Raw genomic sequence first — 25,187 nt, forward strand, 5'->3', positions numbered from 1 at the left:
TCCTGGACCCTGGCTGACCAGGTGAACAACCTGTCCTCAGCTTCAGGGGCTAGGCTGGAATGTAACCCGGTCCCTCTCTGCCCCCTCCCCCCCATCTACCAGGGAGGAAGCAGGGGCAGGCCAAGCCGCTTGAAGACTTTCAAGGACACTTTAAAAGCAGCAGTTTGCCACCAGTCCCTCCCAGCAGCAAATTCTGCAAAACCCAAAGCAGACGTGGGCATGGTGCGGGTCACATGTCTCCCCCACCGAGGTTATGATGGGCACATGGCATTAGTAAGGGAGGGAGAGGAGGGGTAGGTCATGCCAGTAGCTGCTGGGGTGGGGGGAGTCACACCAGTCTCATCAGAGCCTGACTTACCAAAGCAGGCAGTAAACGAGCCACGAGACAGGCGCGTGCATTTCAGGGACAGGGCTCCCATCGCCCGACGGCTGCTGGCCTCGACTCCTCTCACTGGGCCAGGCCATGCTGCAATTGTACAGCTTTCCATCTCATTTTCAGCTGCTAACACTTCCCTCCGCCGGGCAGAGCAGAAGAGGACAGTTGCCTGAAGGGAGCAGTGAATCACAGAATACAATGTGTTAGGAGAGTGATAAGGTGAGGACAGAGAAGCAAAAACTTAGGTCTGGCAGCCACTTAAAAACGGCAAGGCTCGGCTAAGTCCTTTGATGGGAGTTGTGAAGTGTCTGATCATTTTCACTGCAACCGTCGTCTGTGTCTGGATGGTCCGGAATTTCCCTTTCAGTCTCCTGAAGATAAGGTCGGTGATGGGGTGGTCTAGTCTGGTCCAGCCCAGGCTGAAAAATGCCTCCCCCGCGGTCTTGCATTGCTCTTTACAAGGTGCAGGTCGATAAAGGAAATCCAGCATCACCCCCGGGCCAGCCATCTGGGTGCTGATGATGGGGGAGGTAAACCAATGGCGGCGCAGCTACAGCATCAGGTCCCATCTCTATCTACCCCCTTAAAAGACACGAGGGTGTGTAGGCCAGTGCCAATCGAAGTGCCACTGGCCCATGAGCCCTTCCACATTTAAGGGGGCAGCCCCAGCAGTTAGCTGAAGGTGGGGAGACTAACTGGGGAGGAGGGGCTTCTCCCCTTGGCCACGATTTTGCCCCAGTCTACTCCTGCTGCTGTATGATCTTCTGTCTGTACAGTTTAAGTTTGGTTTGTAATGACTGTAGGCCTGTTTTCCCTAATGTAGCATCCCTCAGCCCATGTGCTACAGTGAACAATATACCTTTAGCCAGTGTTTCCTGCCCCTAACCACGCTGGTTTTTCAGGATAACCATAATGAATGCATGAAAGAAATGTGCCCATCTCATGCATATTCATTGTATCAAGCTAAAAACCCAACTGTTAAGGTTTGCCTCTAGCAGTCTGGGAAACACTGATATATAAATACGAGGGGCTACGCCCCTGCTCACCAACCCTACCTGTAGACTCTCTGCTGTAGACCCCACCGTCATGTCGAGGTGGGTAGGACAAGCCACTTTAATGAAAGGAAGGGTGGAGTTATAGAATTCTCCACCCCCCCCCCCCCCCAAACAAGAGGAAGCGCTAATTGCATGGCAACAGCAAAAGGCAGGATTTAGGGCTCCATCAGCCGAATGTGTACAGTATCAGTGTCTTGCATGTGTTCTGTTGGGGGCAGAGGAATGGGGGTTAGTGAGCGATTGAGGGAGGCTGGGTGCAGTGTCCTAGAGGGACTGGGTGTGTGGGGGTGGGAGGCTGGGTGCAGTGTCCAACCAGTGACTGGGTGTGTGGGGTAGGAGCTGTGCACTTTCCCCCCTCCTCCTCCTCTGTGGGCAGGGGTGCCTATGGGTTATGAGGCTGAAGTAGGGGGATGTGCATTGGGGGAGGGAGTGGTGTGGAGGGAGTTGAGTGGTGAAAAATACTCCCTTCCTCCATGATGTATGTATATATACACACGTGTGTGGGGGTGTGTATAAACATATAGAGGTTAAAGATGAAGGGTATGTGTGTGTGTGTGGAGGAGTTGGGGGCATGTCTGGGATCAGGAGGGGGGAAATGGTTGGGATTTTCATTCTTCTCCCCCCCTCACTCATCTATTACCCTCCTCCCCCACCTCAGCCTCTGAAGTGGGCTCCCATGGAGCCCCGCAGCAGTCATTCCCCTGCCCTTGCTCTTACACTGGCAGGACCCAGGAAACTTCTAGCAGCCCTTCTGGTGCCTGTGCTGCTGGGGCCTGGGAAGTCCCATCAGCCATTTTGGTGCTGGTGCTGCACGCAGTGGCCCCCATGATGCAGAGATCAGAGAGCCGTGCACCAGCTCAGAGTGAAGTCATCACATCACATCTGTGCAGAGATGATGCAATGCTTAGCCAGCACCCCTCATCTTTTTATAATAGAGATACTATATTAGAAGGGGAGCATGACAAGGATCCTCTTTCACCCACGGAAAGCTATTCAACATAAAGGGTGGGGGTCCTGTGAAAGATGCTAGGATAGTTTGCAGCCTGCTGGCGTACAGCAGTTTATGCCACTCACTGCTGCATGTCTAACTAGATTTTGGCTTAGGTTTGATAGCTGCTGGAAAGCTGGAATATTTAGTTTAGATAGCACATGGTCTCACAAAGGAAACCCTAAGCAGCTCAGCCAAATTAGAGATACAAAAATATCACATTCAAATCTCACATCATTTAAAAGTAAATTAACGCATCAAGTTACAAAATATTATCATCTTCACAGAGATACAGTAAATCATAATAAAACATTAAAGCAGCACCTACCCTTGAAAAACTTAAGCAAAAATGCATACGTTTTCCATTGCATTTGGCAGCAGAAATGATGCATGTTTTGCACATTTCAGTGTCCAAAGCTTTGTTCTCCGACTCCATCTGCTGGTAGGGATACACAACGCACTGGTCTGGAATGATCTGTTATGATTGTGCTCAGTTCTTCCAGCGTCAGGGTGTACAATGCAAGCAGGCGTACCACGACTCTGCTTTCCCTCTCCGTGCCCTACGTGGTTTAAGGGAAGATGCTATGCTGTCTTGCAGGAGATAATTTTAAGGCTCAAAACCTTTTTTGAAGGATTTAGATAGGCTGATAAGGAGCTGGTCCTTGGATGTTGGGGCAATGCATAAGTCACAATAGTGGGAGCCTGTCTGTATAAAACGGCCTTTTTTGTAGGCGGGAGGGTGGAAGCTGGAACAGTGAAGTTAACTGCAGCAGGCCGTTCCAGAGATCTAACTAGCTTGCCTAAAATTTTCCTTATACAAACCCATCGTGTGATCAGTGTCCATAGTGGGGACAACCTTGGGCACTCATACCATATGTGGAAATAGGTGCCTATGTGACTGCAATTTCACCAACAACGGTCCAAGCAAGGAGAAATGTTATGTAGGTTAACCGTGTCAAATGCCATGAGTGCAAAAGCTTGTAACACAGATTTTGCAAATTAGCAGAGAGCGAGCATTTTGCCACCCTATTGAAGACTATATCCCACTTCTCGTCACTTGGAGGTTCTCCCAAATCCCGATTCCACTCGCAGAGACAGCGGTGGGTCCCTTGAGGAGGGGCATTAAGAAGGCCATATATTTTTAAGATTATCCCCCACCACTTCTCCACCTGATCACAATAATTTTCAAAAAGAGACCTAGCCAAGGATATGGAATTAGACCGTAGGAGCATTTTTAGGACGTGGTTAGCTTGTGCAGATAAGGTATAGGTCCTGGGGACTACTTATCGCTCTATAGTATCTTTAAAGCTAAGGATATTCTCGCCTCCCACGAGGTTGCGCATACAAGTAACACCCGGTTTTTTCCACTGCACAAACATGTGTGAAGACATCCCTACAGAAAAGGTACAGTTATGGAATAAATATGAGGAGTGGAAATAGACAAAGTTACATTCTAGCTTAGATTTCCATTGAGCGTAGGGTATTTTAACATGCACTAGGCATATAGTGAAGAGAGCACCAGGTTGATTTGTTTTGCCATGGTAAAGCCTGAATAGGCAGAGGGCCTACTAGAGTTTGCTCCCATAAGACCCATTGCTCTGGTTTTGTTAATGGATTGATAGCGACTCGAGGCTTGAGTTGTGCAGCTGCAAAATACCCCTCCTCCTCCTCCTCTAGTGTTAGGGTGGAAGAACACTGCTCCAGCTACTCACGGTGGTCGTTTTCTCTAAAAACCAAAAATCCTAGCCTGCCCTTGATGCAATACCTAAATGGGAAGTGATGAAAAGAAATAAAGGGGGCGAGACAAGACATTCATTTTTACAATAGCGATAGAGGCGTCCCTGTTCCATCCATCGAGATCACGCCCAATGTTTTTCCATAGAGGGTCATACTTTAATTGAAACAAATCCAATATGAGCCCCCCCACCTACTTAAGAGCTTGTTTAGCCCATCTGAAAGAGTGCCAGCCTTGCATCTGGGATATTTCGGTTGCCAGCACCTTTTTAGTTTTCTTAGAAGCCGCTCATGAAGGATTTTGTCAAATGCCTTCTGAAAATCCAAATCCATTACATCTACCAATTCACCTTTGTTCACATTAATTGCCTCCTTTAAAAAAATTTAAAAAAGGCAGGAGATTTGTGAGGCAAGACTTCCCTTGCCTAAATCCATGCTGGCTGTGGCCCATTAAACCCTCTCTATCTTGTGATTTTATTCTATTATAATAGTTTCCACAATTTTTCCGGGTCCTGAGTCAAGGTTAACTGGTCTACATTTTCCTGCGCAGCTCTGGAACCCTTTTTAATTATCAGGGTTAGATTGGCTCCCTCCCTTCCAGGCTTCAGGTACAATGACTGAGTTTAAGGATAGGTTACAAAGTAACTTGTCATACATCTGAAATGTAATTTTTTGAGTTCTTGCAGAACCCTGGTGTGGATACCATCCCATCCAAGGGATTTGCCACTCTTCAGTTTGTCAAGCTGGCCTACCACATTGTCCAGGTGCACCGTGATTTGGTTCAGTTCATCTGCATAGTCACCCTTGAAAACTGTGTCCGAAACCCCCATCCTTTGCTGGTAAAAGACTGAAGCAAAGCATTAAGGCCATCCTGGAAAGACCAAATTATCTTCACTAAGGGCCCCTTTGCTACTGCTCCATCATCTAACGGTCCAACTGACTCCCACCCAGGCTTCCTGCTTCAGATATCTCACACATGACAAAGGGCAAGCCACCACCAGGCTCGGGGAATATTATGTAAGACTGGACCAGACTACCGCTGTAGTGACCTTAGAAGCAGGAGCCTAAAAGAAAGTAAGAACCACCCTGATCCATAAGACATTTACAGTGAAAATGATCACACTTCACACCTTACATAAAAAGGACTTATTACCAGAAATGATCCTACTGCTTCTGTCCCCTGCTTGTTTCTCAAACCAGTCCTATGACCCCCCCCCCCCCCAAATTGCTTCCCCAGCCATTTGAGTTTCAGGATATCCCTACTGAATATGCATGAGATGTATTACCTCGCTGTATGCAAATATTTTCATGCATATTCAGTAGGGATATCCTGAAAACCCGAGTGGCCAGAGGGACCCATAGGACCGGTTTGAGCACTCTTGCTCTAACACATCAAAGCCCTCCCCCCACGCACAGTTCCCATATAATCTGATCAATGCTCCACCTGCGTGTTCAGGCCACAACGGCAGGTGCTCTGGCCGCTGGAGGTGATAGCACTTGAAACCAGGCAAAAGACACTTACTGAAAGTTCACTTTGGAGGAAAAACAGCAATTTGCCTAGGTCGCAGCCCCTAGCTGAGTTTCCTCACAAAAAAACTCCCCCCCCCCCCCCCCCCCCCCCAAAAGTTAAGGCCCAGCATCACTAAAGCTCAAAGGGAATGTCCTGGCCAGCCCTCAGCTCCTACACCACTTACACAGTGTTACCGAGCTGAGAACAGGGCCTGGGGAAGAGCAGGGACCAGAATCCCACCCCCTCCCTTTCTCTGCTCTTCACAGGAAAAAGAAAAGCACAGCAGGCTGCTATCACCTCTGCTCCTGCTATCACACCACTGTGTCTCTCATTAAAAGAAATCTCTGCCGCTTCTCTCCCCGCCCAGGCTTCCAGTTCCTTCCGTGCTAAGGTGCCAGGAAGTTGAGGCTATGTAGGTTACCCCATTCCCCCGCACAGTCACAGCCTCCGGCCCAGTGACATTGGTCAGGCAGAGGGGGCCCAGCAGTGGTGTTATGCAGTGCCTACGCCACCCTGCCCCGACCGGGCTGCCTTCTAGAATCAAAGCTAGGTCTCCACGCCGCCAGGCTGGGGTGCCTGCTCCCTGTGCAGGAACTGTTTAAAATTAAAAAAAACAAAAAACCTTAAACTTGACACACAGGCAACTTGTCAAGGACCTGAGCCGTCACAGGCAGGTTGTACAGAAATAAAATTTATTCCGAGGGACCGGGGACTGCAGAACGTACAGCAATGCGAGGCAGAGGAGAGGGGGGATCTCTTCCAGAGCGATCGAATGGGAAGCTACAACCTAGAAAGAGAGCAAAGAAGAGTCAGAGGCAACTCCAACAAGCAGATGGCCAATCGGATCACTTGACGAATTGACTTGCTCTGCTCCAACTTAGAACTTAGAAAATAGCACGGCACCAGCTCTAGTGCGTTGGTATGACGGGCCGGAAACCAGGCTCATTTTACAATGAGGGGACAAGCAAGGGGAAGGTAGACCTAACCCCACCATCCTGTTATAACAAGTCTCAGCCACACAGATCCTGAACATATATATTTTTTTAATATCACGACGTTACATGTAGTGCTGACACAAACCTTAACTTCGTCAATGGTAAGCTCATCCTGGCCCTTACACATTCACCATTTAAAAAACTTACTCCAGTGTTTAAAAACTTTTCCACTTGGTATGGCACATGGGCATGCTGCCTGGTTGCTGGATAGCCATCAACAGGTTGCCCGGATATGCACTAGACTGGGCCCTGTGCCACTAAATATCCACAAAGAATGGGGGTGGAAATGTTTTGATTGCCCTGTGACTAAACTTATGTCAGGTGCCGGGCTACAGAGAGTGAGGGGGGGGCATAGCCATGGCCACAGCCCAAGAGAGCACGGATTCCAGGGAAGGGAGAGAGCGGGCAAAAACCTGAAGGGAAAAAGGGAAGAAGCTAGAGGAAGAGAAAATGACAGGCGGAAGGGAAGCAAAGAGGAATCAGATAAAAGCCCTCTCCCCCAAAAGAAAAGAGCCCGAGTTTGGCTGGCACCTACGTTTTCTAAACATTTTACCAGCCCGCCCTAATCGACTTGAGAAGCAGCAGTTGAAGGCCAGCACGAGCCCTTCATATCCTTAGTTGCGAAGTAGTGAGGGGGAAGGCCAGAGAACAAAAAAACAGGGATCTCTGGCACTGTAACATGCAATAAATAGGTGAGGCCCTTCCGCTCTCCCCAGTCGCTATATTCTCTGTTTCAGGATTTCCATGTTGCTGCTGTGTGCAGGACCCTGGTCACAGGTTCAATTCCCGGGCCCACCAGCTTGTGGAAACGTCACAGAGATGCAACCGACTGCCCTCCCCCCTCCCGAGAGGGAGTCCCTGCCATTAATAGTGACACCAACTAGCGAGAACTAGAGTGCACAGGTATGGGGTTCTGGAGGGAACTGTGATCTGTGGCTCCTGGCCAAAGCCTGTCAAGGCAATGATTGGGCTATTAAAACTAGAGCAATGACCCTGGCTAATCGTGCATGAGAAAGCTCATGGTGCTGCGTGAACAACCGAGGCCAGCTCTAATGGAGGTGGAAGTCTGCAAGAGCAGGGTGGAAACCTCCAGACTAAAATTAAATCAGCCTTGAAAAATAAGTTCTATTGCACTGAAATCACTATAATTAGGAATACCACACCAGAACGTGCCAGAGCAGGACTGCCCCCTCTGGTATGCCATACTATTGTCAGAGGAATACCAACCCAGAAAAGGTGAAGCTAGTACTGCAGGTAAGAGGTGGAAAGATTTTTTGAAACTCAAGATACTAGCCAACTTTTTAACAACCTGGGACAGAGAGGAAAATTGGTTCTTACCTGCTAATTTTCATTCCTGAAGTACCACAATCAGTCCAGACAAGTGGGTTTATGCATCCCTACCAGCAGATGGAGGCTGAGGTACTGCTACATATCTGAGAGTGCCACCCCAGTCCCTCGACCTGTACCCATGCCAAGAAGTCTACCTTAAACCCCAATAAACCTGGGGAGAACAGATAAAGGTTGGAACCCCCCTGAAAAAAAACAAAAAACTAGGCCGTCTAAATCTGACCGAACGCACATCTGAAACTATGTACACTTCTCATTATTCTGAATATATCCCATAACAGCTCAGCAACATCCAGAAGTGAAGTCTTTTGAAAAATGGGAATGGGTCTCTGAACTGATCTGTGGTACTTCAGGAATGAAAAGTAGAAGGTAAGAACCAATTTTCCTTTCCTGATGTGCCCTGGGATCAGTCCAGACAAGTGGGATGTACCCAAGCCCCTCTATTCTGGGCGGAAACTCAACACACAATAAAGCTCTGGAATTTGTTGCCAGAGGATGTGGTTAGTGTAGTTAGTGTAGCTGGGTTCAAAAAAGGTTTGGATAAGTTCTTGGAGGAGAAGTCCATTAACGGCTATTAATCAATTATACTTAGGGAATAGCCACTGCTATTAATTGCATCAGTGGCATGGGATCTTCTTAGTGTTTGGGTAATTGCCAGGTTCTTGTGGCCTGGTTTGGCCTCTGTTGGAAACAGGATGCTGGGCTTGAAGGACCCTTGGTCTGACCCAGCATGGCAATTTTTCTTATGTTCTTAAGAACTAAGTTCAGATTCCAAGCTGGACAAATCTTCCGAACAGGAGCATGCAAACATTTTGCCCCTTCGAGGAAAAGAACCACATCTGGGGGAGACGCCAACAGCCTTCCCTAAATCCTACCTCAAAGGGAACCTAAGGCTGCTATCTGAACCAGAAGGGAATTATAGGCCAAACCACTTTGCAAAAAAACACACAACACACAAAAAACCCAACCTAGAATCTGTGGAATGTCCACTTTCAAAGGCTGCACCTTGTTCTGTAAACACCAGGATTCAAAGACTCTCCACACTCTGACAGAAGCCAAAACCGTGGAAGACTGCCTTGCTTGAAGTAAAGTTGCATTCACAGGTTCCGAATAAAGTTTCAAGCAGAGCGGTTGCCTATCAGAAGCCAAGCCGCTAGACAGAAGTGATCCTCCGGTCACAAAATACGGGTCCCTGGCAACACAGCCCTGACAGATGGGCCCAACTGAATGGAACTATCCACAAACCACAGCTGGTGCGGCCATTCTGGAGCCACCCAAATCACCCTGCTCAGATGAAGCTCGATGTGCTGCCACACTCGACCTATGATAGGCCGCAGTGGAAACATACAGCACAGCTGTGTCGGCCACGAGAGCGTTGACGCCCTCTAATCAGATCTCCCTTCTGCAACTGGAAAACCAATCTGTCTTCACATTTCCTGAAATCGCCATGAGGCCCACCACTGGCCTGAGTCAAGGAGAAGGCCTCTGCCAACTCCCAGCCCCCTGGGACACAGACGAGGAAGTCCGCCTGCACGTCGTGCACTCCGACTACATGGGAAGCCGCTACTCTTGCCAGATGTTTCTCCACCCCAACAAAAAGCTCTTGCACCTCCAGAGCTACTAGACTCCTCTTCGTTCTGCCCTGGTGGTTGATATATGCCACTGACGTAGCACTGTCCTCACACCGTCTTGTCTTGAATGAGGGGGAGAAACTCCAGTAAGGCTCTGCACACTGCCCTGGTTTCCAGCTGTTTGATGGACCAGGTCGCCCCCTCTGAAGACCATTGCCCCGGGCCAATTTTTCTTGACACATCACCCTTCTGCACACTGTGCCATAAAGACTCCAAGGCGAAACCTTTACCAGTCTTTCCGAGCCTGGACATCTTTTAGAGCTGCCGCTCCGGCTACCGGAATGGATGTTTTCATAGCAACCGCCGCGACACGGCTGCATCCACCTTGGGAACTCTCCAGGACTCCAAGATCTGCTCCAGCCAGGGGTATAGCTTGGCCATAGCTCCCACTACTTCCAGGCCCGCCTTAGGAGATTCCCCCTCCAGATCTACCAGCTTCTTCACCGTCATCTGGAATGAGAAGGCCTTGGGGGGGGGGGGGGGGGGGGGGGTGTCTCCTTAATCTCCCCAGGACCGGGTCACCCCTTCATTATCCAAGTCCTCTCAGGTTTGTTCCGGCAAGGGATACAGCTCAGCCATGGTACTGGCTACCTTCAGGCCCGCTTTGGGAGGCTCCAACTCCCGATCCACTAACTTCTTCACCTTCTTGGGTAAAGGAAAAACCGCCCCTGCTGCTGAACACATCCCCGCCAGCGGCGCATCCCCGATGCTAAGCGAGCCCCCGGCCTGGCGATCAGGAGGTTTTTGCTGTCACTCACCTGGCCTCGTCTCCCAGCAGCGTGGCAGATCAGTACCCGAGCAGCTCCCTTCACAGCATCTTCAGCTTTTTTTTTTTTTTTTTTTAAAGGCACAGAAACCGAATAAAGGAAATAACCAAACAAGGAAAGCACAAAGAAAAGGGCTACTTTCCTGCTTCTATGCAGAGGGAACAGACTCTGGAGGTGAGGACTCACGAAGGAACCTAACACCCTGGGAAGCCTTTCAGGAATCTTCTGTCTTCCTTTTTTTTTTTTTAAAATATCAAACTCCAGACTGCAGATTTGTACCTCTCCCATCTGCTGGAGACGAAATACTGAGGGACTGTTCCTTCTCCCAAAACTATTTGACTGAGATTAGAAAGAAACATATTTTCAAGGTCCTGAACCTATAGGAGGAAGTATCATTAATGAAGTTTAGAAAGCGTTTAAAGGCACAATGGTTTTCTCAGGCTTTCACTGTTGCATAGCTATCGGAAGATCAAACTAAACAGCTGAAGATGTCTGGGGTTTAGTTTAATGTAATTGAGTAATCTGGATTGGCTGGTTTAATTTCTGGTTTTTTTTTATCATTTTAAGAATTTATTGATTATATTTTGTTTGTATGGTCTGTTGGGTTTATTATGAATGTGTTTATGTTAAACTGCATAGAAATTTTGATATGTGGTATAGAAATGTTTTTAAATAAAGAAAATGTAGCAGTGTCTCAAAGTTTTTATTCTCAGCCTCCATCTGCTGGTAGGGATGCATAAACCCGCTTGTCTGGACTCATCCGGGGTACAAACAGGAAAGAACATTCAAATCGATCCATACAGCCAGGACCAGAGAGTCAGGTGAGCTGGAATGACCCCGCAGGACCAGAAAGACAGTAAGAGGGAGCAGACTCACGTCACTTCCCGGAACGCTCTCTTCTCCGTATATTTCAGCTTGTGTCGCCGCTTGAACCTGAGTGGGTGGGGAGAGGAAAAGCAACCTCCGTTAATACCCTGTGTAGAGCCCGCTGTGCACGCACGAAAACCCTGCCCTCCCTCCTGCGTGACATAAGCCAGAGCAGGAACAGCCATGGGCAGTCTTCCAAGGAGGAAGCAGCTGCTGCACAGAAGGCATCAATGCAAGTCCTAGAGACCCCACAGTGCCACGGGTGGGGAGGGGCTGGCAGCCGAAAGGAGAGTTTAAACAATGCTCGGTGACATCACAAAGACGCTGTCTTCTACAAGGGCCAAACACCACAATGGACAAACTAATTAGGAACAATGCAAAATCCCGACTTGTGTCACACAGGAGTGGGCGTGACCAGCGGGAACCGGAAACCAAGGCTTGGCTTCCAATTTCTGCTGGTCACGCTGATACTTTCCCCCATAGGTTTACGGCAGCCCAGCAAGGGCCTGATCCAACTTTACACTGCTCACCAGTCAGCTTGGCTGGGCCCTGAGCCTACCCGTGTGCGGCCTATGCCTGGAACACAATAGGGAACAGGGAGGATAACTTCCTTCCCCACCGGGGTACTCTAGCCTGTAGTGAAATAATCAGTGGGATTTATTAGAAGCAAGCTGCTTAGCACAGACCACTGGCACTCACTTTGCTCTCTCTCTGGGCTCGATCAGGTTTCTCTTCTGAAAACTTTTGAAGCGATCCTTCAGGATGCTGCCTTCTGGCTGGAGGACAGAACAGGGGGAAGAAAGGCAAATTAGGAAGCACAATCCTTGCTCCATGCCCCGTAGAAAACTTTCAGCCTCCTGACCCCAAGTAAAGGATGCTGCAGTTCCATACGCCCGCACAGCGAGGGATGCAATGGCTGCCTTGGTTGGGGACTGGTGACCTCACACAAAGGCACTCCCAATTAGAACAAGATCTATCGGCACTGTGGCCTTACGACTGGGGCAGCCATGCTACAAAACCAGCAAAACCCCACAGAACAGGTGAAACCTTAAAGGAGAAGTCCAGAGTGCCTCGGACTGCCCCTAGCGCTGGCGTGACTGCTACACCTAGCACCGACCGCGCGCTTCCCCATAGTGCAGAAGGCACAAGTGAAGCAGTACGAAACAGCTTGCAGAACTCAGCGGGAGACGCGGTACTTTAATCGCATCACAGAGCGTGCACCCGCGCCTCCGGGGCTGCGTCTGACCTGCTCTGGATACACCCCTCGCTCGCCAGCAACTGCAAGCCGGGCAATTCCTAAAGTTCCTCTTCTCTCGTGATGCGTTTTACAGAGCCTTTCAAAGGAGTTTATAAGAAGTGGAAGCTGTAACTGGCCGACTGCAGTCTGTAGCACAAATCCAAGAGGGGGGGGGGAGGCGGCCAGGGAATTTAAAACCAGAGACTACCTTCCTGAGAAACTACAAACAAACGTGCACCGCTCCCCCCTCCTGAGCACGGCTGTCCTCAGTTCCCCGGCACGAGCCTGCTCGGCCCGGCCCGGGAAACCCCCCAGGGATCTGCACATTCCCAGCATCTGTGGCGGGGGAATGCTCGGAGCGCAAGGATGGATCTCCTCATTGGACAAAGCCGAGTAAAGCCCACAGAGGGCAGTGGGCCTCATTTTAAAGACAGCGCTCCCGGTAACCACCCCCCCACCCTTCTCTCCACCCCCTAGCACTTTACCTTTAAAGTCCTCAGGGATCCTGCCAGCTCCTCGCTCAGCTGCACCTCTGTATCAGGGGCTTCATATCTGAGAGACGGGGGGCAGAGACTGTGGTTACAGACCGAGCAAGGCACAGGTTGGAGCAAGGCAGGCGCTAGCACAGGCTAAGAAAAATTCTTACTTTAGTTTCCCCAGTCGCTTGGTCCTGGCTGCCTGGGCTTGGCGATTCTCCGCTCGTTTCTCTTTGCGCCGGAAGAGCTCCTCCTCCCGACGTCTCACCTCCGTCCTGATGGTGCGCAGCTGGTACAGCTCCTGCCGTTTTTGTTTCAGTGTCTTCTCTGCCAGCCGCTTCACCGTCTAAACGAGAAACTGAAAATGTTTACTGTGGACTTTGCCACTGCAAGACATCAGAGATGGGCAGCCACCTCTGGGGTGGATGGCAAGGCACATTCAAGCTCATGTCTCCAGAAGAGAGGGACAAAACAGCAGCAAATGCAGCCGTGCGGCAACAGAGAACATTAGCACCCGAGCGGGACACCATCATCAAATCAGTCCCTTAGTGGAGCCCACAGAGTGGAGGAGGGAGGATTTCGACCCATGAGCAGAGGAGATCCTGCAGGCGCAAGGCACGAGGTTACAGCAACGTTTGCAGAACCGCAGGGCCATCTGCGCTCACTCAGGCCCTTTAGGACTGTTAAGGCAAGGGTAACAAGCTGCAGAGACCTGATGGAAGGTGCCCAGTGCCTCGCTCCATCTCTGGGCAACACCTCACGCAGTCTTCCCAGGCCCCCAGCTTGTTCATCAGCACAAGGCAGATGGCTCCTCGCTGGGGCTGGCTCTGCGCTCAGCTGGAAAAGCAATTCAGCTCTGGCACCCCCCCCCCCCCCCCGGGGACCATCGGCCTGCTACAAGGTATTCTCCACAAGCCCTTCACAGTGGGCAACCCTTCAAGGGTATACTCCTCGGCATCGCAGGACTCCGGTGCTGGAGAGACTCCCCGTCCGTTAGTAAATACGTACAAAAGCATCCACAAATAGCTCAAAGGAAGGACGCAAGGAAAACGCAGATACCACTGACCAGAGCCCTGGCTTCCTTCTCTCTCTTCCTCTGCCGTTCAGTCTTTTTCTCGCCGTCTGCAACCTGGGGAGCTGCTGTTCCTCCGGCCATCTCTTCCTCCTCCTCCTTCCCTTCTGTCACACCCTCTTCCTCCTCGGACTCCTCCAGAAGCCCCTGGCAGAGCTCCTGAAAGGCGCTCTCCTGCAAAATACAAAAAAAATCAGAACCACAGGGAATGTTAGGCTGGGTGACTCCTGCAGCCTGGAACTGGAAAGACATTTACCGGCGAAAGGAGGGGTGAAGCAGTTCCAGGACAGCACTGGGCCAGGGGAAGGGAGACGACTCAATTACATTACTCTTGATTGCCCTGCTTAAAATGGTTTTGTTACTGCACAGAGAGAAAAAAAACATAACAGCAAAAAAACCGACCCATCCAGTCTGCCCATCCATACCACTTAGGCAGCTTTACCATCCCTACCACTCCTTCAGAGATCCTCTGTGTTTATCCCACATTTTCTTGAAATCAGATAATGTCATCGTCTCTTACCACCTCTATGGGGATGGCATTCCACGCATCTAGCACCCTCTCTGTAAAGAAATCTTTCCTTAGATTACTCCTGAATCATCCTCACCCCATGACCCCTCAATTCCAGAGCCTTCTTTCCTTTGAGAGAGCCTACCCTCCCCTCCTGTGCATGGAAACACTGGAGATATTTACTGCAAATGTCTACCACATCTCCCCTAACCCACCTTTCTCCTAGGGTAGACATGTTTAGATCTTTAATTCTGTCCCCATGTGCTTTAGAATGAAGACCACTGACCACTTTAGCAGCCGCCCGCTGGTCCGACTCCATCCTGTTTACGTCCTTTTGAAGGTTTGGTCTCCAGAACATTGCACAGGATTCCAAGAGAGGCCTCACCGGTGACTTATACAGAGGCAATATCCACCTCCCCTTTTTCTGCCGACTATTCCTCTCCCTATGCAGCCAAATATCTTTCTGGCTTTTGCTATCATCTTACCAACCTCATTGGCCACCTTAAGAGCATCAGATATGAAAGGATTGGGTTCTGGGGGTGATCATATTTAGAATGTCACCTCCAAAACCCTTAGGTTTTTGCATTCTAAACACATAATCTGCTTTCACTACCCTTTGTTGCCTCCCACTCAACCAGTTTCTAACCCAGTCAGCCACTCTAGGTTCCATACCAAGGTGTTCAATTTATTTATAAATCATCTGTGAGGAACCATATCAAAGGCCTTCCTGAAATCAGAGTACACTGTATCTAGTGCTCTCCCTGATCCAACTCTCTGGTCACCCAATCAGAGAAATTGATCAGATTCGTCCAACAAGATCTACCTGGAGTAAAACCCTGCTGCCTCGGATCTTGCGATCCATTGGATTCCAGAAACTGCACCGTCCTCTGTTTTAGCAGCGATTTCATTAATTTACTCACAACTATGGTCAGACTAACCAACCTGTAGTTCCCAGCCTCCTTTCTTCCACTTTTATGAATAGGAACCACATCCACCTGTTTACAGTCCTCCAGAACTACTCTGGACTCGCCCTTCCACAGTGAACATTGAACAGAAATATTTGTTAAGCAACTCTGCTTTCTCCTCATCAGCCTCTACAAAATACAAAAAAATTCAAAACTGTGTTTTTTGCCCAGGATCTGGTTAACACTGGCAGGACCCCATCCGGGCTCACCTTTGTGGGGGCCTTCTCCACTGTGGGGAAGCTCAATTGCCTCTCTAGCCTCTCCTCCTCCTTCAGCCTCCTCAGCTCGGCCTCATGAGCTTGCAGCAACAGCGCCTGCAGGAAGAGTTTCAAGCAGCGTTAGCCGTTCGCACGTAGAGGCTGCCAGCGTGCACTGTCCAGGTACGTACAGGGAACTGTGTGTTCCCCTCGGCGTGAGCAGAGCAGATGGAAGCGGGCAAGCATGTCAGCTGGGTTTACTTTTGCCCCGGCATTCTCCCTCCTGATAAAACAGGGAGCAAGCCTGCAATCTCTGCTCCGGGGAAGGCAATTTTCAGAAGCCCTTTTCCTGGGTGAATTAGCCCAGCTAAAAAAAAAAAAAAAAATGCATGAAGATCATAGCTCTGGGGCGGGGAGGGGGAGGAAACGAGTATAAAATTAGGTTTTCCAATCTAAATGCAATGTTTTGAACAGAAACTATCTTGAGGAAAAAGCAGGTATAAATCCCGGCGGGCACTTTCTCCCTGAGAAATTTTCAACAGGGAAAGCACTGCACGAACTCTCCCTTTGAATACGTGTGCAACGCCCATAGGCAGAAGCACCTGCGAACATCGCATCTACCTTTTGAAAACTGCTCCGGTAAATGTGCAAGTCACAGCCCAGGACGGAGTCGTCACATCCTCCGTAACAGAATGGGCCTTGTAGGAATCCCACACGCAAGCTCCGGAAAATGTTATCCGCCCCCTGCTTTTCAAATTCCCTAAGGAGCCGGCCCACGCGCTCTCTCTGCATTGCCGAGCCGCTGTCCACGTTTAGTTCCAATGATCCGAGGGGGGGGGCCTCCCCTTCGGCGCCAGCTGCTGTCGCATACGCACCTGATGAGACTGGAAGGCGGGGTTGTAGGATCCGCCGGGAGCAATCACCTCCACTGCCGGCAGCGGGGAGGGTTTTAGGTTCAGACGATCGGGGCGCTGCAAGGAAAAAGGACAGTGAGGAGGGGGGAAAGATGGTGGTGCTGCCCCTGCGGAGGGGACAAAGCAGCCATGAGCGTGTGACAAGCGACGCACAACGCACTGACAGCGCCACTGGTTCTCCAAGCTCCCTTTAACCTAATGGCAACTCACTCCCTAGAAGACCACCTGGGGGGTTACATTTTTACTGCCACAAGGCTAGCGACAGCAAGGCAATGGAAATCTCCACTCAGTCCGGGGCTCGCTGAAATGCAACACAATTTAGGGAAAATTTATTTATTGGCAGAGATCACAGCACAAACTGAAAACCATTGGGCGTTTCCGAAAGGTATGGCAGCCGTATACTGTTTGGTGGGCAAATTTGGTTTGACTGTCTTAGTTATTGCGCACACTTGCCTAGGCAGCAACCAAGCCATACTGGTAATTTTATTTTATTTATTTCATCTCATACGTGTTATATATGCTCTCCATTAATATTACTCAACCTTAGCAGGGTAACATAGGGACTAGGGTGGGGGCTTCATGGGGGCACACAATTAAATGACACAACTTGAGGATTTGCAATGGTTTATTAGTCCCTGTTTTCACCCCTCTGCTATGAGATTACATCAATTTCACTTCTGTAGAAAGGGATATTTTCTTTGTACTTCTATTTCATTATACCATTGTCTATTGTGTATATTATTCTGTTTGTAATTGTTGTCTCAATAAGACTTTAAATTACAAAAAACAAAACAAAACAAAACACCTGGGATGGCCCTTTTCTAACCCTGTAACAGGCACACAGGCGTGCGGTAGTGACCAAACTCCCCAAAACAAGCAGAATGGCTGAAACGAAAAGCATTTTTTTGGTTCACCGCCAGTTTCTGGATAATTCTCAGAGCCCTATAAAGAAGGTGAATTGCACCTGCTTTTATAGTTAAACACCCGCAGCACCTTGTACGTTTCTGGGGACAACCTGGAGAGCAGCAACAGCTTGCCATGGTTTGGGTAGCAGTTATTGCTGCTTGTGTGCTACAGCTCTCACTGGCCCGCTACTAAACTCAGTCTCTGAAACAGTGAAGGAGAAACCATGTCAGTAAAGTGCAGGAGAGCCAGTTCATCCTCACTCACCTTCAGAGCCCGCTTCCCCGTCTGCTCCAGGTACCAGTCGTCCTTTCCCACGAGTGAGCTATCCAGGGGACCTGCTCATGAGCGAGAGGAAATAGTCAAACTGCAGAGCCAGCTCAGAGCACACAGCGCAATAGGGTCTAAGCACTGTTCCCGCACAGTAAAACACACTGGTTTGTAGCACACAAATTTGAACTCTGTTTTATAAAAAAACTTGCACTAGAGCAAATTTTTGCACACATAGCTTTTCAAAGATTAGAAGTAGCATTGGTGCCAAGTGATTACCCGCCGAGAGAGGAAAACGGTTTTCCACTCAGTAGAAGCATCAAGGACCGTCACAGACTCTGAGGCTTCTCTAGTGTCTGACAGAGCAGCTGAACCGATTACGAGAGATGCCAAGATGGGCATTCATGCCGCACCTCAGGGCACTACAATGGATCCTTCAGCTCCTCAACAGTATCTTAGATTAATGCAGGTTTGGTATCCCCCAAGGGAGAGTGGCACCGGCCAACAGCGCCACCTGCTGCCCGGAGAACAGCAGAAACATGAAACAGGACAGAAGACGAGAGGGACCTTCCTCGCGCCTTACTTGCATCTCCCCAAATGTCATAGAAGTCCCTGTCAGGCTGGTTGTGGGTTAGGGCTTTGCTCTTTGCAACAGGTCTAAGTAGCTTGGCTTGGAGAAGTCGCTGCCTCCGAGGCAGGATGCCCTGTTTCTCCAGTTTTTCTTGTAGCGACCTCCTCTGCTTTAGCTTCTTGGCATTTGGGATCTGGTGAGCTAATATGCTGCAGACAACAAGGGTGACCCATTATCAAACCGAACAAGCAGTAAAAACGACATAAGTTAGAACAGACAATTTTCAGTTAAACACCCAAGGCTGGAGCTGAACAGTCAATCCTAATCTTTCAATTGTCGAGAATTGGGATTTAGATGAACATTTCTAACGCAACTAAGCCTCAGAAAGATAGCTGCAGACACTACCGGGGTAATGGTCTCGCCACTGCATGAATTTCAGCCTTCAATAACATTTCAATGAGCCAGTAGGGCAGACAGGAACCCCCTGGCACAGACTGAAGACGTACAGGGTGCCTCTCCCTATTGTACCACTTTCAGCTCCTCCTATTTTGAGTAAATATCCAGCAATGACCATTAAAACCATCAGCATGAGCTACAGTCATCTAAATAAAGGATTGTCGTCTTTTCAACAAGTGCCTTGCTCTAATTTTCCTCAGGGATTCCCCTTGGATCCATGGACTATGCAAGATGTACTGCTGACATTTGATATACATTCAAGTCAGATTGAGACTTGTTATTCATTCACGGACTGGAGATATTTGTTTTGCTGAAAGTTTTCTATTTTTAGTAAACTTTATGAAAAGTATTCCCTTGATGCAAGCGCTAGGCCAAAAAACATGGCCATGTCGGGTATTTATTAGGGGTATGCATTCGGTTCAGCAGTTTATGCGCAAACATTTTTAGACGCATAATATTCAAGTCTATGGGGCCAACGTAATAGGCTGAGCTCAACCTGCCGCAGGTTTCTGAATGGGTAATTTCATGCTGACCTTACGAGCGTACGTAATAACGTGTTTAGCATGGGAAAACCATGTACACAAACCCACACTAAAAACCATGGCAGGTTTTGCACAAGTGCATGCAAATGGCATGTAAAGGAGGCAATTATCCATTCACAGGCTATGGAGGGAAACATGCTGGCAGGGAGAACGGTTAGTGCGGGTCGTTTAAATCTGCCCTGACCCAGGTGCAGAGGGAAAGCAGCTGTCAGACAGACCATTTTTCTCATTGCTGGTATTGGTGCGGGTGCGTCTCCGTGCGTCTCTAGAGAAATCATGAATTATGGTCACTTTTTTCTGATGCTACAGTACATTTTTGCAGGTCAGGCAAACCGTGGCAGAAGCCCTACAATGTGGCACAAGGACAGAGAGAGAGCAGGCTGAGATAAGGCAGTTTTGACAAGGGACCACCTTTGTTCCCACTCCCAGAGCACTGGCTGTTTTGAAAGGGAAAGGCTTTTGCCCCAATAATCAATTGCCGGTCTCCATACACTGACAGGATTTTCCACACAGGGCCTTGAGTGCATGGTATTTGTTTCTGTGCGTATCTCATTAGCATACTCCTGTTATTACAACCTGTGCACCCTGAAAGATAGCACCGATTTTCAGCACAGGTCTTATTTCATTGGCCCCAATGTGTGCAAAATCGCATTTATGTGCACATACTACTGAAATGAAAAACAAAATTTAAAAAATGCACCAAAAAAAAGAAAGTCGAAACGAATAGGCAAACCAAACCAAACACTGTGTGCACATCCTTGGTTACTGGTTTTAATGTCTCACTGTGTTGCATATTTCTAATAAAATTATTAATCCTATGTCCTTGTCCAAGTGTTTTTTAGCTAATCATATGTCCATTATAAAATCGCTGGTGTGTTGGACTAGGGCTCTCACACCTGCCTTGACACTTACTTCTTAGGAGGAAGGATTTTGGAATCTGGTTGCAGTATCAGGTCTATCCTTAGCGGTTTATTCTTGCCCTTGTTTAGCTTCAGGTCTGAAGGACAAAATTCAAACATATTGAAATAAGCTAGCATTTAAGGAAAAATGTCTAATAAAGACCCCCTAAGACCCATCTAAGTCTACACTGTTTTATGCCTGGTGCAATGCCACAGACCCCAGCTGATCTGTGGCTTAAACAGTCACTTTTTTCACAATTCAAGATCTTGTGTTTTCTTGAATTCTTTTACAATTATTGGTGTCATCTCCCTGAGACTCCGTTCCATGCATCCACCACCTCGTCCATGAAGAAATATTTCCTGATTTTGTTTCCTTTGGAGTCTACCATATCCCACCTCTTCTCTACGATTTCATGCTTACAGGGTGCTGCAGACCCCATCCTGGTTTGGTAACCTCTCCACTCTGTCTCCATCCTTTTGGCGTTACAGCGTCCAGAACTGGACACAGTACTCCCAGAAGCGCCATGACCACTTCCTTTTGTCTGTTATGGTTTTAGCATTCTTCTGGCTTTGGCTACCACCTTAACAGTTATCACACTATTTTTCAATTTGAGATGTATACTCGTAAAATTTGATAAATTATCTTTCCCTCCGTGCATCAGGCAAGTGTACAATACAAAGGAAAATTGCTTCTTACCTGCTAATTTTCGTTCCTGTAGTACCACAGGTTGGTTGTTGATACCAGTACCACAGATCAGTCCAGAGTTTTGCCTCCCTTCCAGCAGATGGAGACAGAGAAAATTTTACTGACACTGTCACTTAGGCTGGTGTGCCACCTGCAGTCCGGCAGTATTGACCTGTACCCAAGCCAAGATGGAAATGTCTCTAAAAGCACAATACAACCATATACAATCCAGAATATACAACCATCTACTGAGCTACAATGCCAACAAAAACATCCTGAGCTTATATACAAGCAAACACACATCGAGCAGCCTCTCCAAACCCAGGCAGGACTCTGGACTGATCTGTGGTACTACAGGAACATAAATAAGTAGGCAAGAACCAAATTTTCCTTTCCCTATATGTACCCAGATCAGTTCAGACTCCTGGGATGTACCAAAGCTTCCCTAAACAGGCTGGGACTGCGAGAGCCCCACTCGAAGCACGCTTTCACAAAAGCTCCTAGACGCCAGCGCCAGTAATGTCTAGAGAAAGCGTGCAGTGACTTCCAAGTCACCGCCCTACAATTCCCTTGCAGCGACACTAACTGACATTCAGCCCAGGATGTCGATTGCGACAGAGTCGATTGAGTTCTCAGACCCCGAGGCACCGACTGGCCCTGATAAATGAACACCAAAGCTATGGCCTCCTACAACCACCGCGCTATTTTTATATATGGACATTTGATCTGAGATATCACATCGGTTTACATTCAGGTACTGTAGGTATTTTCCTATCCCCAGAGGGCTTACAATCTAAACTTTGTACCTGAGGCAATGGAGGGTAAAGTGACTTGCCCAAGGTCACAAGGAGCGACAGCAGGACTCGAACCCTGGTCTTCTGGTTTGTAGCCCACTGCTCTAACCACTAGGCTATTCCTCCTCCCTAATGTTGGTTCAACTGGAAACTAGCCCATGCCGAAGAGAAACCTCTGCTGACCTTCAGCTTGTCCTCTGGCAGCTTGTGCACTTTGGTTTCTCCGAGATGCTTCACAAGCTCCTCCAAGTCCTCTCCAAAAAGATTTCCCATAAAGGAAGCGACCCCAGCTGAGACAGACCAAACATCTGCCAACCAGTTCCTCAACCAAAGAAGCCTCCTAACAGAGACCGCACACATCATAGATGGAGAGGAAGTACGGATGAGATCATACAAAGTATCCGCACTGTAGGCCCCCACGGCTTCCAGCCTCTCGGCCTGCTTTACATCTTCCATAGATAGTGTCATATCTAATTGCAACTGCTGTACCCAGCGCAATCCGGTCCGGAGCATAAAAGTACTGCATAACAACTTCTCTTTGGCAGCTGCAGGCTCCGGCTGTCCATCACTAGGAGGGAGGAGAGGGAACTGGCCCCACCAGATATCTCCCCCTTCAGCGGGTCAAGGATCTGGACAAACCCAGATCCTTGACCTGCTGGAAACCCCTCCTCTCGTCCACTCCTCTACTTGAAAAGATGGCCCCACCAGGACCTACCAACCTTCTATGTTTTTATTTGAATTATTTTTTTTTCCCCTCAGGCTGCAGGTTTTGCACCACCTTCCATCTGCTGGAGACAGAAATACTGACGGACTGCAGGTGGCACACCAGGTTATGTGACAGTGTCATGAAACTTTCACTGTCTCCATCTGCTGGAAGGGAGGCAAAACCCAGGAGTCTGGACTGATCCGGGTATGTACAGGGAACAAAAATTCTAACTTTTCCCCAGTACACACATTTCTTTGCCAAACCCATCCCACACTCCATCAGACACAGGGACCCAAAAGTCTCTCACCTGTTTGGTATACATCAGGATCTTATCCTTCTTTTGATTTCTGCACCTCAAATGCATGAAGCAGCATTTTAGCAGCTAAACAACATACCATGCCTTGTACTTAGATCGCTCACTACCCCTGCACCAACCACAAACAGAAGATCCCAAAATGTTGTAACAGTTGAATCCCTTCATCAGCTCTGGCTATCTGCATCACACAATCTGGCTGAAAGAAAACCAATGGTCCAGCAAGCTGTTCTTCTAGATACCTACCAGGCCGATCACCACTTCTACACTTAAAACCCCAGTATATTTGACTTCAGATTAATATCTCAACATCAGAAACACACCTTTCTCCTCATTTCCTGTGTCCATAAAGAAAAGGCTGTCATTGGTCTTCTCTGCCACTAGTCCCCTGGGGAAGAGAACAGAACAAAGAACAAAAATCTTAGCCCCAGTGTACAAACGTAAGAAGTGCCCAGAATCCCATCTCCCAGTCAGAATCTGCTGGCTTCTTCCAAATGACCCAAATGGAATAGCCCATTACCTATTTCTTATTCCCAGGAGTCTCTCTGGCTAGCAATTGTTTATGGACCTGTTCTCCAGAAACTTATCCAAACTTTTTAAAACTCATCTATGCTACTGTCCTTGATCACATTCTCCAGCAATAAATTGCATAAGAACATAAGGCTTGCCATACTGGGTCAGACCAAAAGTCCATCAAGCCCAGTATCCTGTTTCCAACAGCAGCCAAGCCAGGTCATAAGTACCTAGCAGAATCCCAAGAGGTAGATAAATTCAAAAGCTGCTTTTTCCAAGAATAAGCAGTGGATTTTTGCAACTCTACCTTAATAATGGTTAATAGACATTTCCTCCAGGAAACTTTTTTTTTTTTTTTTTAATACAGCTACACTACTAATAGCTTTCACCACATCCTCTGGTTGTTGACTGAAAAAAAAAACTTTAAAATTTGACTTAAATCAGCTACTCATGTTTCTATTAATGCATAAGCTTTTAGGCCCTGTGCTTAGGGTGGCAACACTTGGGAAGGAGGCAGCAAATTTCCATCCCACAATCCTATACCAGAACTCTGAAGGCATCCCAACCCCCAAACTTGGTTCCAGCAGCAATCTTCATAGGTAAGTGAGCATAGGAACTCCCTCCCTAGGCTTCCATTGGGAGTAGGGTCTGTGAGCAGACTTAGTACCCATATTCTCTGACCTATGAGGATCGCCACTGATGCCCAGGTCCAGGATAGTTGGGGTGCAGTACCACAGTTTATGCCATGGCACTGAATCAGTGGCAAAGGGTGGCAGCAGACATTTGTCCTTGCCTCTAGTTGTAGTATTGTCTGATAAAGTAAGTACGTTTTCCTTATTAAACTTTTCAACACCATGCCTGATTCTATAAACGTCTATCATATCACCGCTCAATCGCCTTCTCCAAGATGAAGACTTACCATAACCTGTCAAGCCTTTCCTCGTAATGAGAGTGATTCCATGATCTTTATTATTTTTGTTGCTCTTCTCTAAACTTTCATTTTGTCTCATCATGACACAACTTGTGTTCTTTTTCTAGAGATGAGGCGACCAGAATTTTACACAATACTCCAGGTGAGATAGCACCATTGTTTAATAAAGGCATTATTAATGCCAGTGTTGTTTTCTATTCCTTTCCAATACATCAACTTAAGTCCTATTTTGTTCTATCTGCATCATACAACGATGGAACGTAATAATGACAAGAGGGCTGGCTTGTGCTCTCATCACACACTGTACCTAGAACAAGAACCATGAAATCTCTGATAGATTGTGTTGAACCAGGGTTTACTACATACCAACCCAGCACACCTGTGCGGCTGAGGAGCAGGAAAATGTACGAAGCCAGAATTTAAAAAATAAAGATAATAAGTTCAGGATGTTCTTTCCCTTTAGTGAAAGCTGGCATGGCCACGATTGCTCGACAGTGAGAGCTTATCAATGAGCAGGCTCCAGAATCCAGGTCTATCCTGTTTTTTAATCCTCTTCCAAGTGAATTATGGGATCTGCAGTCCCAGCTTCTTCCCTACAATTCCAGGAGTGGGTGGATGATACCCGACGACTCGGTCGCAGGGGAGAGGCAATCTCTCTACTCACCCAGTAGTGCGCTCCTGTAAGCGCACGTCCTCTAGGAAATCCTCCACGTCTTGAGCCGAGCAGTGCCGTTTCCAGCTCTTCTTCTTGTTCCTGTTCAGCCGCTTCCGATGGCTACCGACATTAGGGGGCCTCAACGCAGGCTCGAGGCCCAGGAAATCGGCCGAATCCGGCACAACTACACCGATCGCCGCCATCTTACAAAAGAAAAACCGCGAGCGTGCTAAAACGTGGTATCTATATTGCCATGTTAGTAAAGGAAAGAGGAGGGGCATAGACTGGAACTAGGCCCACCTCAATCGCC

General features: G+C 48.3%; 1 protein-coding gene across 1 annotated transcript; it reads right to left on the reverse strand.

Moving 5' to 3' along the window:
- Positions 1–6,338: 6,338 nt before the first annotated feature.
- NOP53 (NOP53 ribosome biogenesis factor) lies at positions 6,339–25,142 on the reverse strand. Its single transcript, XM_029570936.1, has 13 exons — positions 24,887–25,142; positions 23,102–23,166; positions 20,294–20,378; positions 18,396–18,592; positions 17,810–17,880; positions 16,601–16,696; positions 15,738–15,842; positions 14,050–14,229; positions 13,154–13,329; positions 12,993–13,059; positions 11,970–12,046; positions 11,280–11,336; positions 6,339–6,450 (listed from the first exon to the last, which is right to left on the reverse strand). Exons 1-13 carry the CDS (start codon positions 25,078–25,080, stop codon positions 6,444–6,446), a joined length of 1,377 nt encoding a protein of 458 aa, XP_029426796.1. The 5' UTR covers positions 25,081–25,142; the 3' UTR covers positions 6,339–6,443.
- Between the last annotated feature and the right edge of the window lie 45 nt (positions 25,143–25,187).

The sequence above is a fragment of the Rhinatrema bivittatum genome, chromosome 11 (genome assembly GCF_901001135.1).
Source record: "Rhinatrema bivittatum chromosome 11, aRhiBiv1.1, whole genome shotgun sequence".
Classification (NCBI taxonomy): Eukaryota; Metazoa; Chordata; class Amphibia; order Gymnophiona; family Rhinatrematidae; genus Rhinatrema; species Rhinatrema bivittatum.